Source organism: Tenrec ecaudatus, chromosome 4, assembly GCF_050624435.1.
Source record: "Tenrec ecaudatus isolate mTenEca1 chromosome 4, mTenEca1.hap1, whole genome shotgun sequence".
In the NCBI taxonomy this organism is placed as follows: Eukaryota; Metazoa; Chordata; class Mammalia; order Afrosoricida; family Tenrecidae; genus Tenrec; species Tenrec ecaudatus.
The window spans coordinates 172292118-172309346 of record NC_134533.1 but is presented as its reverse complement, the minus strand read 5'-3'; the positions used below and the strand labels follow the sequence as shown (position 1 = coordinate 172309346).

General features: G+C 50.9%; 1 protein-coding gene across 4 annotated transcripts in view; it reads left to right on the top strand.

The window, feature by feature from the left end:
* The window catches only part of CTDSPL (CTD small phosphatase like), a 141089-nt gene that overhangs the window by 36513 nt on the left and 87347 nt on the right, over positions 1–17229 (top strand). The window contains exon 1 of one of the 4 annotated variants that reach the window (XM_075547048.1): positions 2009–2231. The exons of the other annotated variants lie outside the window; for them this stretch is intronic. Within the exon in view, the coding sequence (XP_075403163.1) occupies positions 2162–2231 (70 nt within the window). The 5' untranslated portion in view covers positions 2009–2161. Of the gene's footprint in view, positions 1–2008; positions 2232–17229 lie in introns of those variants that run through there. 4 annotated transcript variants of the gene reach the window in all.

Here is a 17229-nt window from a genome sequence, read left to right as displayed (position 1 = left end):
CTGTCCAATCTCTCTTTTTCTAGGACTCCAATTGTACATGTGCTAGCCCCTTGGTGCCTCTTGGTGTTGTCTTTCAGGTCTGAGATTCCATTCAGGGGTTTTGGGGAAGGGAGGAGGTTGGGTGATGGTTGTTGTTTTTTCTTTCAGCCTTTTATACTTGCTGGTAATTTTTATTGGGTAATTGTTATTATTCTGTCTTCAAGTTCACTGACTCTTGTTATATCATTTATTTGTTAAGCCTATCAATTTGGCCAAGTAATTAAAAATATGCTTGTTAATTCTAGACCTTCTAATGCTGTAGTGTTTTCTATTCCCTTGTCCTGACTTTCCATCTCTCCCCTGGTGCCATTTGAGAACAGTGATAGTAACCCCAAAGCCCCAGTTGGTTCACGGTGCCCCACGGATGTCGGAGCAGGCAAGGCCTCCACAGGGTTTGCAGAGGCTGCGTTTTCAGAAGTAAAGGCAGTGGTTCTCAACCTGAGGATCATGACCCCTTCTGGGGTCGAATGACCCTTTCACAGGGGTCGCCCAATTAGCCCAGTAGCAGAATTACAGTTATGAAATAGCAACGAAAATGATTTTATGGTTGGCGGTCACCACAACATGAGGAACTGTATGAAAGGGTCGCAGCATTAGGAAGGTTGAGAACCCCTGGTCTAAGGTTTCTCGGGGTAAATGTCACCCTACCAATTTCAACAGCTGTTTATTCTTGGATGTCTGCTTCTTCAAAGAGGTTGCATTTTCCCAAGTCATCGTATTTTGAAAAATTTTGCACGGAATACTGGACATTGTGCATAGTAAGCTGCAGAGACTCTGGATTCAGGTATCTTGCTCTAAAGAGGGTTCTTCTAGTGTCTTGATTTTGTTTGTGACTAGTGTTTATCTTTGTTTTTACCTGCAGTTAGCTTGAACTGCGGACACTGCCCCCTGAGCCATGCCCCATTCCCAGCTCAGTTACTCCGATGCTGGCGTGTTTTAGCATTGCCTACCCCGTAGTTCCAGGTCAGTTAGGGATGCGGATAGTTTCTTCACATAGAATGGGGTGCTCGCTTTCTGGCTTTATCCTCTGTAGGCACCCCTCCCCCCTCACTTCTCGGTGGCTGAGGGTGTTCTAAAATCTGCCTTATGGTCCTTGAAACCAGAAGGACAGAGCACTTTCTATTGGAGTTTTAGCCACTCCTCATGGCACCAACTTCTGCCTGCCACCAGGCTAAGAGCCATGAGAGGAGAAACAGCTACATCCTGCCCCTTCCTCCAAGTGTAAATCCTCCTCCTCGCCCCAGGATCTGCCTAGTTCTCCTCTCTCAAGAGTGTCTTAGTGACACTTATAAGACAGGATAGAACTACCTCTGTGAATTTCTGAGACTGTAAATCTTTTTAAAAAAATAAATATTAAAAATATTTAATCAGTACCTCTTTACGGAAGTAGAAGCCATTGAATTTCTCCCACAGAGCGGTTAGTGGTTTCGAACTGCTAACCCACAACCACGGAGCCAGCAGGGCTCCTGGCGCACTGATAGTAGATGGTACCTTTGCACAGGGGAGGCTGATGAATGTCTCAGCAGAAATGTCACTTCTGTGGGGCCTGCAGATGCAGGAAGAAGCATTGGTGGTGCAATGAGTCAAGCACAGGACTGCTAGCCCAAGAGTTGGTGGTTCAAACCCACCAACCACTCCATAGGGGAGAAGGGAGGCAGTATGCTCCCATCAAGACTTGCACTGGGAAACCGAAGGAGCAGTTCTATTCTGCCTGCCTTCCCGGATCACAGAGAGGCAGGCGGACAGGCAGCAGTGGGAGAGCTGCAGGAAGCCGAGCCGTGGCCTCCCCCAACACTTCCTGGAACTCTTCTCAGTGCAGCTCCAGGCTTTCACGGAACGCCCCCCACCCCCCTTCACGTCACAGCCTTCTCTGCTCAGACGACAGCTTGAACAAGTTGGTTCTCAACTAGATTAAATAGTTCCTCCTGGAATGCTATTTGGCTCTATTGGTCAGCTGTTTCTTCAGAGTCTGGTTTTCGTCTCTTGGATGCGTTCAGGACACATTCCAGTGCCTGGAGTTGGCAGTGGTGTGGCGATGCTGGTCTCCTGGAATGATAGCACTGCAGGCGGTTGAACTTCTGCATGGAACGAGAGATAGACGGTTCTATGATGATCGAGCTAGATGAGGGCTCTGGGCGGTGGGGACTTGAAGTTTCTGTCACTCGGAGTTGGTACTCCTGCACCTGCCACAGGTGAGTCTGAATGATCCCAGCTTAAAACAATGCACTTCGCAAAAACGCTTCCATTGTTGGGACCATTCCTGAGATGCACACGCGCCTAATAAATGTTCTGCTCCCTGTTGGGGGAGGGGCATGGGACAGTGCATTTCTCTTCATTTAAAGCAGTAGATGGAGACACTGGGAGAGCGGCATCAGAGTTCGCTGTTTGTGTGGAACCATCTAGCCCTAGGGGGACATCTGCTCTGTCAATGGCTCCGTGTTCAGACTGCTGGGGTCCTGCTTTGAGGTGTTATGCTGAAGAAGCTGTGTGATGTGGAAAACACAAGCTGTTCGGGGCAAGAGCATGGCCCAGAGCGGTCCTGCTAGTAAACTTGCCGTCACCGCGTGGTTTGTTGAACAACTGCCTGGGGCTCGCTCCTTTAGGGAGGGCCGGGATAGAGAGCTCTGTGGTGGGGAGAAAAGCAAAATGCTCCAGCCCTTCACACGCTTGTCCCCTTAGGAGGAAGAGAACCCACGTCCTGACTGCGCGGAGACCCTTTCAGTGCTGAGCCATACCTCACCGAGCGTCTCTCCCATCTGTGCTCCGCGGAGTGTCCAGGAGTGACTGGTGTTCAAGGTTATGGGTGGAATGAGCCCGGAGCACTTTCAGACCCACAAGGGCGGGAGTTTCTGGTGTGTGTCTACAAGGAAGTCTTCTCTCAGGGGACCTCAGTGGTGGAAATCTCAGAGAGCCAAGCGAGGCTTGGCCTCTTCTGGGAAAGCGGCATGCCGAGCATCCTTTGCCTGTCAGCAGGCAGAGACCCACCACCAGAAGAGCAAGGCTATTAGTTGTGTAGGTTTAGAAAGGTGATCCCTGGGCAGTCCTGCTTACCAGTTCATCCAACTTGTCATTGTCAGTGACTGCCATGGAGTCGGACCCCATGCACAATGGAGTCTGCATCCTTCCTGTGATAGGCTGTGGATTGGACCGCCGGGTTGTCATTGGCTGATTTGGGGGAAGTCCTTCCATCCCTAGACTTTCTTCCTAGTCTGACTTCCCGTTCAGCATCACAGCAATAAGCGAGCCTGCACTGGCAGGCATGAGAGGCATCCGCTGGGAATGGAACACTGCTGACGTAACACCAGCAAAACATCCTACGAACGCTTCTGCTCCTGCTGTCTCTGGAGGGCCTCTTGAGTGCCCAGCCGCATGCCAAGGGCGTTTGCACACATGACCCCACTTATTCTAACAATATTAAATATGGAACTCACTGCCTGCTTGGCTTGCATCTCGCCTTGTCATTCAGGAAGTCTTTGCGGAGGACCTGCTGCATGCCGAGAGTCTCTTCGGCCTTACACACATGGCAGGTGATACACAAGTGAGCACATCATTAGATAATTAAAATAACCATAGAGTACGGTAAGGTCCAGGAAGCAATCACGGGAAACACCTGCATGAATTTAGTTTGCTCTGTGGTTACAGAACCTTCTGGGCAAAGACACCAGCAGGTGCTTTGGCCCTGACTTGGCCTGGTCCAGGGGCATGTGGAAAGCCAACAGGAGCCCCTGAGCGAGTGAGGGGGGAGTAACTTAAGATGAACTTGGGATGTCAGCAGAGCCAGGTCATGTAGGGAGGGCCCCTCCACCCTTCTGGTTTGGACATGTTGTGGGTGAGGTGTCTGCGGGACTTCAAGGACGGTGCTGAGGATGTAGTAAAACCCTGCGCTAGGACTCAGAGGAGCGGTTTTGGCTGGACTTGTGGATCTGAAACCCACTAGCATACAGATGGCGTATGAACTCTTGACGTTAGGGGAGATTACCTTGGGAGAGAGGGCCCGTTACCCTGAAGTATGCAGCTATTGGGGAAGTGGTTTTTTAAAAGAGGAAGACCCTTGACCAGATGGATTAACACAGTGGATGGATTAACACAGCTAACAACAGTGGGGGAATGGAGCAGCACGGGGCAGTGTTTGGGCTGTTGTCCATAGGATTGCCGTGAGTTGGAACCAGCTCCACTTCCAGTGAATACCCTCTGACCAATACCCTCTGACCATAGCCCAGCGATGTGAACAGACTGCCTGTGAGACAGAGACCATTGTAACACTGAGTATGGCAGGTTAAAACGGACTGTCTCTGATCTCCCTTTGGACCCTTTGTAAAGTTGTTGCAGTTTTTCATATTCTATGCTTTCTTGTCAATTGAGGCTTTCCCCTATTGTGTTTTATTTTGTCATTGTTAATTTATTTTTGCTTCTTTTTTTCCCCCTAAATATTTTCTGTATATGAAATCCAGGCTACGTAAATCTATAGAGACTATAACTGGATTAACAATTAACCTAGGGATATGGCAGGGAAGGTTGGAGAGAAGTAGGGAGGGAATTAATGAGAATGATTCCAAAAAAGGAGAAAATGTTCTAAAATTGATGTGGTGATGATTGCGTAACTCTTTTTAAGATGACTGAACTATTGAATTGCGTGATAGTGCATTAGATGCCAATGGAACTACTAAAAAGGTAAATAAAATAAAGGGTTTTTTTGACCCCTCACAGAGATACGATAATGGGAAATATGCCATATGTATCACTTAATGTAAGGAACCGTGGTGGTGCAGTGGGTTAGGCACTGAGCTGTTAGTCATAGGTCAGCAGTTCAAACCCACTAGCCACAGCACAGCAGAAAGACGAGGCAGTCTTCTCCTGTAAAGATTTACAGCCTCAGAAGGCTAAATAAGGCTACTATCAGTTGGAACCAACTCAATAGCCATGAAATTTTTTTGCTTTTTGTTTTTCCTTTTTTGATCGCTTTGCTTTTTATAGCCAAGTACAGTTCCCCGTGTTAATAAAAAAATCCTTAGAGAGCATCATACTGAATGACTGCAGGGCCGTCCTCCCGTCTTGTGGATATGGCATCCCTCTTATTAAAGCAGTACCTCACTGTGAGGCATTTAGGTTGTTCCCAGGGTCTGCTGTTATCAAAGTGATGGTGCTCTTTGCTTCAGGAGCCATGCTCTGTGTCTGGGGGAGGAGGAGAAATATGTGAATTTCCCAGGATGCCTGATGACACCAACAGGACTTGCCCAGCTCCCATCTCAGAGCTTTCTGTGCATGCTCCAGGGGGACCTGGGACCAGGAGGAAGCAGAGGGAGAGAGTGCTGGGCCCCGAGTGAGTAGCATGTCAGCGATGCACCCCGGCCTCTGTCTGTACCACTCACCAGGGGTGGGGTACATGCAGAGTTTGCAAATGGGAGTCCGTCTCAGTGGACTAAACCCCTGCTCTAGTAGCCCTGTTGGTCAGAAGACTTCACCCTTCTTAAGAAAGACACTGCCTCTGTGAGTTCATTTAGTTAGATGTGTACTTGTGGTCTCGGGCACTAAAGCAGAAGGGCGTAAGTGGCTTGGATACTACTGGGCCAAACCATGATTGTAACAACAGTGGCTAATGTTCCGAGAGCAGGAGGGTGTGTTGCCCCGTGGTGGAGTGTAGAGTTGTACAGGACCTGGTGAGAGTTCCAGCCCCACCGTTTACCAGGCTCTGTGGCTTAGGCAGGTGTGATCAGTCAGAAAAGTATTTGCCTCCAAAAGAGCAGAAAACCCACCTAAGAGTGGTTGAAACAAACAGGTAGCTGTTATCTCTGACAGCATGAGGGTGGCTGGAGGGGCCGGTGCAGGCCTCTGCATATCTCAGCAGTGTCATCAGGAGCTGGGCTCGTAGGTCCCTTCTGGTTCTCTACTGGACATCTGGCGTGCTGCATCCTGCAGCCTCACCTCTGAAGGGTTTCCATTAGGAAGAAGACGTGCAGAAGGAAGAAGAGGCAATCTGCATGATAGAAACTCTCAGTGGAGATGTCTTATTGGCTGTCACTGTGTCACGTGGCCAGTGAGCTAGAGGGGACCCTGGGACGATTTTCAGCCGAGTGAATTGCCATCCCTAAAGGAATCCGAGTTCTCTAAGACAGGAAGAAGAAGGACTATTTGATGGGCCCCTAGTGGCATATGTGAAGGTCAGCAGTTCGAAACCCCTGTGAGGGAGAAAGACGGGGCTGTTTTGTTTATTAAACAGACATCGGTGTCTACCCTCTCTTTAAAGCTCGGTTTCCTCACCTGTTGGGGAGTCCTGGGTAAACACGGGGAGACCATGGGTAAACACGGGGCTGCGAGCCAGAGGGGCGGTGCAAACCCTCCCAGTGGCTCGATGGTCGAAAGACGTGGTGCTCTGCACCCGTCCAGATGACAGCCTAGAAAACTCAGCGAGGCAGGCCTGCTTCTGTCACCTGGGGTCACTGTGGGTTGAAAATCGACAGCCCTTAACAGCCACCACCACAAATATATATATAATCTCACCTCCCTATTTCAGTCAGAAGCAGCCCTGGTGGCATAGTGGGTTAGACCTTGGGCTACTTACTGCAAGGTCCGTGGTTCTAACCCAGCAACCACTGCCCTAAGGGCGAAAGTTAGGCTGTTTGCTCCCATAAAGACCCCCAGGGAGCATTTCCACTCTGTCCTGTAGGGTCGCTCTGATGGTAGTAGGTTTGGGGGTACGCAAGTCAGCGGGAGCCCTGGTGGAACTGTGGTTGAAGTGCTTGGCCGCTGACTGGACGGTCAGCCATTCTCTGCGAGAAACATGTGGCCCTCTGCTTCCGGAGAGACTAGCCCTTGAGACCCCGCGGGTATGTGTGCCCTGCTATGCGGAGCCCCTGGGAGTGGGCCTGGTTATTCTGGTCAGGCACTTTCCACTTACACCAGGTGTGTCCCCGTTCCCTGAGGGATAGAGAGGCCTTGTGAGGATCTCCAGGGGCCTAGGGCTGCCACTCATGGGTCCTCACAACAAGCAGTCCATTCTCTCTGGGCCCCTGCCCGTCCCATCAGTCCCGGGGCGCCTTAGTGTTCAGGATGCGCCGTGAGCTCTGGGGACCTGCTGTTTCACTATTGATTCAGAGTGGGCCCCTGGGGATTCGTGTAAGCAGGGGAAGCTGCTCTTTTTGTCACTTCCTCTCTCTGTTGTCTAGTCCTAGTGGCTGTCTCCGCTGCCACTGCTGGGTCTCATACCCAGCCCTCAAGAGAGTGGATGCCTGGTTGGCTCAGCCCCCACCCAGGGTGAACCGTGACAGGCAGGCAGAGCCTCACACCATGGTACCTCAGGGTCCAGTTGTCATCCTTTGACCATAGACCTGTGGCGGTGGCACATGCCCGTTGGGTCCCAGACCGCCTCCAGCACATTCCTTCCGAGACACTCAGATGCACACTATTGGCTGACTCTGGAGGGAGCCATCCACATTGAGATCCAGGTGCGTTGTGCTTCAGGAAGTACCCCTCCCTCAAGTGGAGTCACATGGCAGTCCTGGTTCCAGCCGGGGCCGTTTGGGTTGATGGAGGGCGTCTGGCCCTGCTGGTGGTGACAGAGCCAAATGCAAACCTTGGCCACAGGCTGGCTGGCATACCGAGGGCACCATGGATGTGTGGATCATGGGACTTTTATGACAAGCTAGAAAGGAGGGCTTGGGAAAGGGCGTTGGGCCTGTTGGCTGGGGTTCCGGAGGCAGGCCCTGAGGCTCGGAAAGGAAGCTGCTCTCAGCTTCGCCCCTCCAGCCCAGGCTGCGGAGAGGGGGGCAGCTGTCGGGACAAAGGAGGGAATGTGCAGTGCACATACTTTAGCCCGTGACTCACTCCCAAGGCCTTCTCTGTGCTGTTGTTACAGCTGCTCCAGCTGCCGCACAATAGCTTTGAACCCTGAGGTGTGAGGCTGCCCTTGGGGGTGGGGGTGAGGGTCATGTGTGCTGTTTGGCAGCACAGGATGTGAGAGCCTGCATTTCGTGACCAAGGGCGGTTGGGGGCGGGGGGAGGCACGCAGAGGACCCGTGCACGAGGTTCCTCTCTGGCCTCAACAGCAGCTTCCTTCTGAGTTCCTGGTGTCATTAGCAAGTGGTGCAGCTGGGTCCTGAGGGCCTGGAAGATGTCCTGGCCGACACACCCGGCCAGCATGGGGCTCACAAGACAGACAGACAACAAAGGCTGAATCACACCCACACCCTCACCCCGCCCCCTCCGGGCTCTCCCTGATTTGAGATGTGCTATGGCTCCCTAGTAAAACAGGCACAGAGGAGGCAGGCTCTTGGGACAAAAACTACCAGGCAATCCATGTTCTCTTATCCATCCGACTTGGATGTGTGCTCTGTTCCCCAGGAGGCTGCTATGGGCCCAGGGCTTGCCAGGCCTGCCAAGTTCATGAGCACTTTCCCTGGCTAAGGCCCAGCTCCTGGAGCCAGCCGTCCATGACCACCATCCTGAGGGCCCGGGTTTATCCAAGGGGCTGAAAACAACTCAATGGGCACGACTCCCCTCACAGCGCCAGCCCCTGGCACTGGCCACTGCCGCCTGTCTGGAGCTGGGGGCTGTTAAGGGAGCCCTCCTGGGAAGGAAGTGCCAACTCTACAGCAGAAAGATGGAGCCCCAGGCTGGCTCCCTGTCAGGCTGCTGGCACAGCCCTCCATCGGAGCCTTGAACCCCACTCCCTGACCCCCACATCCTGAGCAGAGCAGGAAGTCAGGTTGCTGAGAGTGGCGTCAGGCTGATGACGCTTCTTATGCCTGCTGTTGGAAATTCGTATCCTTCAGGGGAGTGTCCTCACCTGGCCCCTCCTCAGGCACCCGGCATCTGGAGGCCTGGCTAACACTGCCGGACTTGAGAGGGAAGCAACACCAGTGGTTGGCAGACCAGGGGCATGGGCCTCGTCCAGGCGGAGGACGGACAGAAGGAGGACCAGGAGAGAATGAACACTGAGAGGACCTGGTCCCACTGGAGTGGAGACCAGCCCAGAGCCCTCTGACAGAGAACTGCCCACTTGGGCTACCAGGCCCTCTCTGGAATCAGCACCTATGGAAGCCGGAGTTAAAGACTGGGCTCGGAATGACACAGGGAATCCTGTCTCACTGCTCAGCGTGTGGCTCTCTGCTCAGCCTCCTTTCACAAAGAGATCCTGTTCATGGTGGTTCTATAATCTGTTGTCATTTTGAGATTTCAGAATGAAGGGGTGGAGTTTAGCCTGTCCATCAGGTCACAGCTTGATGACCTCATTTGGAGATGCTAAGGTGATATGTAAATAGCTCGCTGGAGGCGAAATACAGGCTCACTTCCTATGAGACATTTCCATTGACAAAACACATGGAGCTATGCAAGAGCCCTGGAGCTGGAGGAGCCACGTTGGAGACCCCTACCATTGCTGAGATGCTTCCATCGCCACTGGATCTGCAAGACTTTGCACCCACTGGCCTGTGGTCTTCCTGCATTCGGCATCATTGCATGTGTTGTGTGGGTTTGAAAAGGAATTTATAGACTGGTACAACATATGGGCTAATATTGGGCTTATGGACTTGGTGTGCACTGGGCTGGATGTTTTCTCAATATTCAGTTCCTCTTTCTTTTTTTTTAACATTTTATCAGGGGCTCATACAACTCTTATCACAATCCATACACATACATACATCAATTGTATAAAGCACATCTGTACATTCTTTGCCCTAATCATTTTCAAAGCATTTGCTCTCCACTTAAGCCCTTTGAATCAGGTCCTCTTTTTTCCCCTCCCTCCCCGGTCCCCCTTCCATCATGAGCCCTTGATAATTTATAAATTATTATTTTGTCATATCTTGCCCTATCCGGCATCTCCCTTCACCCCCTTTTCTGTTGTCCATCCCCCCAGGGAGGAGGTCACATGTAGATCCTTGTAATCGGTTCCCCCTTTCCAACCCACTCACCCTCTACTCTCCCAGTATCGCCCCTCACACCCCTGGTCCTGAAGGTATCATCCACCCTGGATTCCCTGTGCCTCCAGCTCCTATCTGCACCAGTGTACAACCTCTGCTCTATCCAGTCGTGCAAGGTAGAATTCGGATCATGGTAGTTGGCCGGGGAGGAAGCATTTAGGATCAGTTCCTTTTTCATAGAAAGCTCTTCCTTACACACGTCTGAGTGTCTATGAATTTGTTTCTCTAGGCTACCCTGACTGACACAGCTGCCTTACTTGATGAAGAAGCAAGGTCATCAGGCTCGGTCATGGCTCTGTTGAGCGTCAGCGAACAATCCTATCTTCCTTTGTGAATTTGTCACTCAGCTCATCCTGCTGCAGAAAAAGGGTCTCAAGAATTCACTCTTTTCTGAGCCAGCTGTTTCCCAGCTCGGTTTTAAAAGGATTGTAAGATCACGTGATTAAAAAAAATATATCCCGGAGGATTTTTCCAGACCTGGGCAGCTCATGGGTCAGTGCACAGCTATTTCTGTGTGTACATTGGGTGGGAATGTGCTCTGTTCCCTGTAGGCTGCTGTAAGTGGGAGACTGGGTGGGAACATTTCCGTCTTCCCCACATTCCTGTACACCCATGCTCCAGACCCAGTGGTGTTTGCACACCTCGCTAGGTGTTTCTAACCAAGCCCACTGCCCCTGTGTCCGTGCCAACTCAGCAACTGTGTACAGGATGTCCAAGACTGTAAATCTTTATGGCAGCAGACAGCCTCATCTTGCTCTCAAGGTGTGGCTAGTAGGTTTGAACCCTTGACCTTCTGAATAGCAGCCCAATGCCTAGCCCATGGCATCACCAATACTCCTTATTCTGCACTGTGGTCCCTTTAAATTGTGAGAATCTCACTCCCTGGTCCAAGGCAGACACGCCGGTTGGTCGGTCTAAACAACATAGGCATTTGAGAAGGAAGGTAGAATCCAGGAAGCTGTAACCAGTTCCATGGAGGGGTGGTTTGTAGAGTACTGGTGGCATCTCTGTTGTGTGTTGGGCTGTGATCCACAAGGTTGGCAGTTCAAAACCACCAGCTGCTGCTTGGGGCTTTTTACTCAAGTAAACAGTTAAAGGCTCAGAAACTCACAGGGGCAGTTCAGCCCCACCCTGTAGGGTATAGGGGGTCACAGCAGGTCAGTGTGGAGTCTGAGTTTGGCTTTGGGTATCTGTAAATGAGAACAAACCAGTTCCTAGGTCCTCTCTGTACCCGTTCTCCACTCTGCCCTATAGGGCTGGTCATAGAGGTGGTATGAAGGGGCCCCCTGCCCATGGACCCCCTGTTGTATTCTTTGCCCAGTGGGGAAGGGAGGGAGGCAAACTAGTATTAGCTCTCCTGGCTGGCTCCTTGTGGACCAACCAGAAGTCTGGGTTCCTGGCAGGTAGCCCCTTCACAGTGCCCTCTGTCCCCCTGCCCCATTACCCCCACCCCTGCTGGCCCAGAGGTGTAAGTACAGCACTGTTCCTGTAAGTAGTCCTTTTATTAAACTCTCAAATTACCTAATTTGAGAGTGCCATCTGTTTCCTGCCAGAACCTAGGCAGATACAGTTCCTAAGATCTTTTCCAGCTCCAAAAAAAAAAGAGAGAGAGAGAGAGACAACTACCAACAGAGGAGGAACTGACTCGGGAGGACTCACTGATGGCTCCCCAAAGAGTGGGAGGGACTGGGGGGGGGGTGCGGTAGAAATACAATCTCTAGAGCACAGAGTGTCTAAGACAGAAGTCACCGAAGTCACCCTAGTCAGAGACAGCTAGAAGCCCGACTTGTAACACGCTCACAGGAGGAGCTGTCCTGCCCACCACTGCCTGCCTCTGGGGGCTTGGATCAAGTCCCTGCCCTCTCTGAGCCTGTGCTTCTACCTTCTCAGAGCAGGGCTGACAACACCTACGCTGCCCCCCCTGCCCCCGGCTCCCCCACCACCCCCTCCCCCCCGCCCCTGGCTCCCCCATCCCCCTGCCCGGCTCCCCCAACCCCCCCCCCCCGCCCCAGCTCCGAAGTGTTATGAGGTGCACCTATGAGCAGTGTGTACAAAGCTTCTGCTGCATCTAAAGGACAATGCTGAAGAGAGTTGTCATCATCAACAGTGGGGTCATGTCAGGGCACCGAGCCCAGCGGGGACATTGCCCCTGCCCCTGCCCTCCAAGTCAGCCTGCTCCCTCTTGCTCTGCTTGGTATGCACACCTGGTGAGGGGGACTCGGCCCCAGAGAGGCAGCTCTAGGATCAAAGCCCAACCTAGGAGGTCAGAGTCAGCCCCCACCCCACCCTCATCTCCAGCAGCAGTGGGCAGCCTTAGGACTTCCCTGGAATTTAGATCCTGACCTTGAGGGTCTTAGGTGGCCATTGGTGGCCCTTCCAAAAGCAGCTGCTTCAGGTTTAGGGGTGTGTGAAAGAAATTCAGGGTCCGCTTTTGTATCGATATGTTCTCAATGACTAGCGTTATCAGAGGCTTAGAAAAACACACGATTGCAGATTGCATATTTTCTCTTTAAAAAACACCGTCGGAATTCTGTTCGCCCTTGCGCACGTGTCCGTACGTTAGAGGGGGCCTGGCAAGTGCAGTGCTTCTGCCCCCGGCTGCTAGTAAAAAGGTCAGTGATTGAAGCCCCCCTTGCACTCCGCAGAAGAAAGGCGTGGCGATCTCCTTCCATGCAGAGCACACCCAGGGAAGCCTCATGGGGCAGTTCTGCCCTGTCCTCCAGGGTCCGTTCAGAGTCGGAATTGACCCCAGGGCCACAGGTTTGCACACCATTGAGATGTGTGGGAGAGGCCCCGTTTGAAGAAGCTGTGGAGGCTGCCTGAGCCTGGGGAAGGACAGAGCCGAGGACTTGCACTACACAGCCATGTGAGTGCCCCTCAGAGCTGGGGCATCCTGGGAGCAGCAGGAACGAGACACACACACTAGTGTTTCTTCACATTGAAAACAGATGCCCAGCACGGCACAGTGCGTATGCCGTGGGCACACAGGTGATCATAAGACATGCTTTATGCCCGTCGGAAAGGTTACCCGGACAGGGAAGGTGGGGTATGGAGATAAACAGAAATAAAAGCATCCTTGGGACAGATGTCGGCGTTACCACTGCCATCAGGTGACTGGGATGGCACCTGGCACCCATGCCACCAGGCCTCCCACCTCGACCTGCCCCGAGGCATGTCAGGAATGCAGCCTACCCCCCCGACGTGCGAAACAGACAAAGAAAAAGCCCTCTGCTCTCTCTTTCGTTGGGGGTGATCTGAAAGCTTCCACTGTCAGGTTTGCGGGATCTTACCCCCACGCCCCCACCACCACTACCCAGACTTCAGTATTGCAGCTCACCCACCGGGGCTACGGGAACCAAAATCACCTCCGTAAGCGTAGAACACAAAACGCTGCACACATGCTGCACGAAGACCGCATGAAAGACGGAATGACGCTGTGAGCTGCCCTTCAGACTGACTTCTGGAAACCCACCACCCGGCCGGGCCCGCCAAGTGAGCAGTGTCCATCAGAGCGGGCAGGAGAATTCTGGATTCGGTTCTCTTGTTTAGAAAGTGCCTACATGCTAAGTGACTGTTAGTCTAGGTGGACTAGAGAAACATTCATAGACACTCATATGTGTGTCAGAAGGAGCTTTCTATACAAGAGCAATTCTATATTGAGAAAAAATTCCAGCCCAGTCCAGATCAAGTCCATAAGTCCAATACCAGCCCATAAATTCCTCTTTGAACTCACACAGCCTTGCAATGATGCTGAATGCAGGAAGCTCACAGGCCAGTGGGTGCAAAGTCTTGTGGATCCAGTGGTGGTGGAAGCATCTCAGTGCTGGCAGGAGTCTCCACATGACTTCTCCGGCTCCAGATCTCTAGCATAGCTCCATGTGACCTGTCAGCAGGAATGTTACCCAGCGAGAATATGTGTGGGTCTGACCTCCAGTGAGCTATTTATCTCCGAATCTTCAGATGAGGTCATCAAACTGTAACCTGATTGAGAGGCTAGACTCCACCCCTTTACAAGTTGACAGGAGATTCTGAAACTGCCACAGCGACAGATATGGCAAATGCACGCAGGCCTGCTGGAAGAGCCTGTGTAGGATGTTTTGAACAATCCACCCTCTTCGCTCTTTCTGGTGTATTTCCTCCTTGTCCTGGGTCATGTCGTTTTTACATAATCACATTTTATTGTCTTATCCCCATTATTCTTTCTTTAAGGTGATAGGTAATAGCATTTCCCCATTTTGTCAGATAGACTCTGTCAACCATTATCTCTCTGTCGTCATTTTCTCTCATGACTAGGTAGCATTTTATGGACTCGGGATATCACCTTATCCCTTCCCCCTCTGGGTGACATTAAGCTGCAGTCAGCTTGTCCCGCACAGAACAGTCAGCCTCTTAGGCATGAGACCGCTCCCAAGTGTGTCTATATTGGAATTTGAAGGTAAGTCAGGACAGGTGTGTATAGCTCTTTTTTTTTTTAGCCCTAAGGCTCCAGGCCTTTTCCTTGATTTAAAAGCTAGGTGTGCAGTAAGAGCAGGTGATGTGGTGAATAACAGCCAAGTAAGGGGTTGGTGTGAGCATTTCAATATTAGGGGAAATTTGCATAACATATGAATTTTCCATAAATCAGATGTTCCTTCTCATGACAAGAAGACAGGATCCATGCCAATGTGATGTTTTCAGATTGCAAATTAATCCCTTTGGGTAGACTTGGGAAATGGAATTACTAGACAAAGGCCTATATACACACCAGCCTCTATGACTCTTGATACAAATGACCAAGTTGCTTTCTGTTAGGCATTAAATTAGGTTGTCCCAAACATACGTGTCATACATTCCTAATGTCTGTGGGTTACGTGCTGGACAGCTAGCCGGAAGATGGACAGCTCAAACCCACTGGGGGGAGGGGAGAAAGACAGAGCCACAGACATGGAATGGAGCAGTTCTGCTCTGCCCTGTGGGGCTGCTGGGAATCAGAGTCAACTCACATAGTGTACTTGGTTTGGGGGGCTTTGTGTGCAGTTTTGGTTACACCTGCATTATAAGCCCAACTCATGTGGGCATTGGTGGTCCTTGTTATGTTAATGAGGAAGCACCTTGAGCCCATCTCTTTTGAGATATGAAAGAAAAACAAGCTAGCGGAGACCAGGGAAGAAGTGACAAGCTCACACGAAAGTTGCCCTGAGCCCAAGGTCAGAGGAGGAAAGGCTTGCCTTCCTCCTGAGATGGCAGAGACAGCCTTCCCCTGGCATTGTGTGGTAGTCACCTAATCTGATGTCAGTTTAAGGATTCAGAGTGTAGGGGTAGAATCTAGGTTGTCAATCTGGAGTTAGCCAATGAAGCGTCTGTGTGGGCATGGCCTTCTCCTAAGAATTCTGGGAAATCTGGTACTTCCTCCTTAGAGGCAGAAGACACCTCTCTCTCTCTGCTACTCCCTGGGAGACATTGCAGAAGACAAGCCACATGGATACAACCAGACCTCTGAAGCCAGAGAAGCCACAGAGAGACCCCTGCCCACGCAGAGATGTTTCCAATGACACTGGATCCAAAGATTTCCAACCCAGTGTCCTGTGACCTTCTGCATGTGGTGTCATTAAGTGTGTTTCTTGAGTCTGAAGAGGATTTTATTGATTGATATCAGAAATATGGGCTAATATTGGACTTAAGGACTTGATCTGGACTGGGCTGGGATGTTTTCTCAATGTACAATTGCTCTTATATATAAATCTCTTTCTTATACATATATGTGTGTCCATGGATTTGTTTCTCTAGTCTACCCAGACTGACACACATTGGCACCCTGAAGTCAGACTTCCAGACTCATAAACTTTGTGGTAGTCACATAATCTGGTGTCAATTTAAGACTATTTAGAGTAAAGGGGTAGGATTTAGCCGGTCAATCGAGTTGCAGCTTAATGACCTCATTTGGAGGCACCATGGAGATAAATAGCTCACTGGAGGCCAGACCCACTCTCTGCTTTGTCTTCCTGCTGATAAGCCATGTTGAACTATGCTGATGAAGCCAGAGCCCTTGGAGCTGGAGGAGCCACTTGGAGACCCATGCCAGCGCTGAGATGATTCCACCACCACTAAATCCACATGACTTTCCACCCACTGTCCTGTGATCTTCCTGCACTTGGCATCATTGCATGTGGTGTGTGAATCTGCAGAGGAATTTATGGACTGGTATCGTACATATGGGCTAATATTAGTCTTATGGACTTGGGATGTTTTCTTAACATACAATTGCTCTTTGATATAAAGTTCCCTCTTACACATATATGAGTGTCTGTGAATTTGTTTTTCTCGTCACCCCGGACTAATACACTGTGAGAAAGTAAAGCTATTTGTTAAGGCCTCCACTCCTAGATCACTCCTGTGTCGCTGAAACTCTTTTCAAAAGGATAGTAGCAAATTCACTCTCATCAGCAGTTTGCTGCAACCCTTTAATACAGTTCCTCATGTGGTGGTGAACCCCCCCAGCCATAAACTTATTTTCATTGTGACTTCATCACTGTCATTTTGCTACTGTTATCAATTGGGTGACCCCTGTGAAAGGGTCGTTCAACCCCCAACGGGGTCGCCACCCACAGGTTGAGAACCGCTGGTCTATCCTTTCTTAGTTGCCAGTTGATTAATGAGCTTACTTCTTACGTTTGCCTCTCAGTTGGCACTGGCTGGGTCCCCACTCATGGCGACCCACCTGTTTCAGGCTAGAAATGCAGGCCAGCGGGTTCTGAAGGCAGTGGTTTTCCAGAAGATCAACTGACATTTCTTCTGAGGAACCTCTAACGTTTTGGTGACTCATCGGCCACGTAACTCTGTGTGTCACCCAGCGCTCCTCTTTCATTCATGGGGCGGTGGGAATGTTTCCGAGTTGGTTAGAGATGAGTGTTCCTGCTTCCACTCTTATTGGAAGTGCCTTGGGATTGCCTTTCCCCTTCATGCAACCTTCCTCATCAGAGCTCTCCAAAAAAGGTGGTGAAAAAGAAATGCTCTTCCCCTTCCATTGTTCCAGGAACTTTCTGAAGCCTCTTCTGTTGGGCCAGCGGTCTTCCTCATACAATTGCGATGAGTATCTCGTTTGCCCTTGTAGACAGGTTGAGATTCAACTGTTGTGGATTCATTAGTGGCTCCGTTTGTTTTGTTGGCGAAGTTAAAAAAAAAAAGTCAAAATATTCTTTGGGTTAGAACCAAGAAAAGAACATGACTGAGAGAGCTGTTGCAATCATCACTGGGGGTGGGGGGATGAGGGGACTGCATCACCTTCAGGACTTTG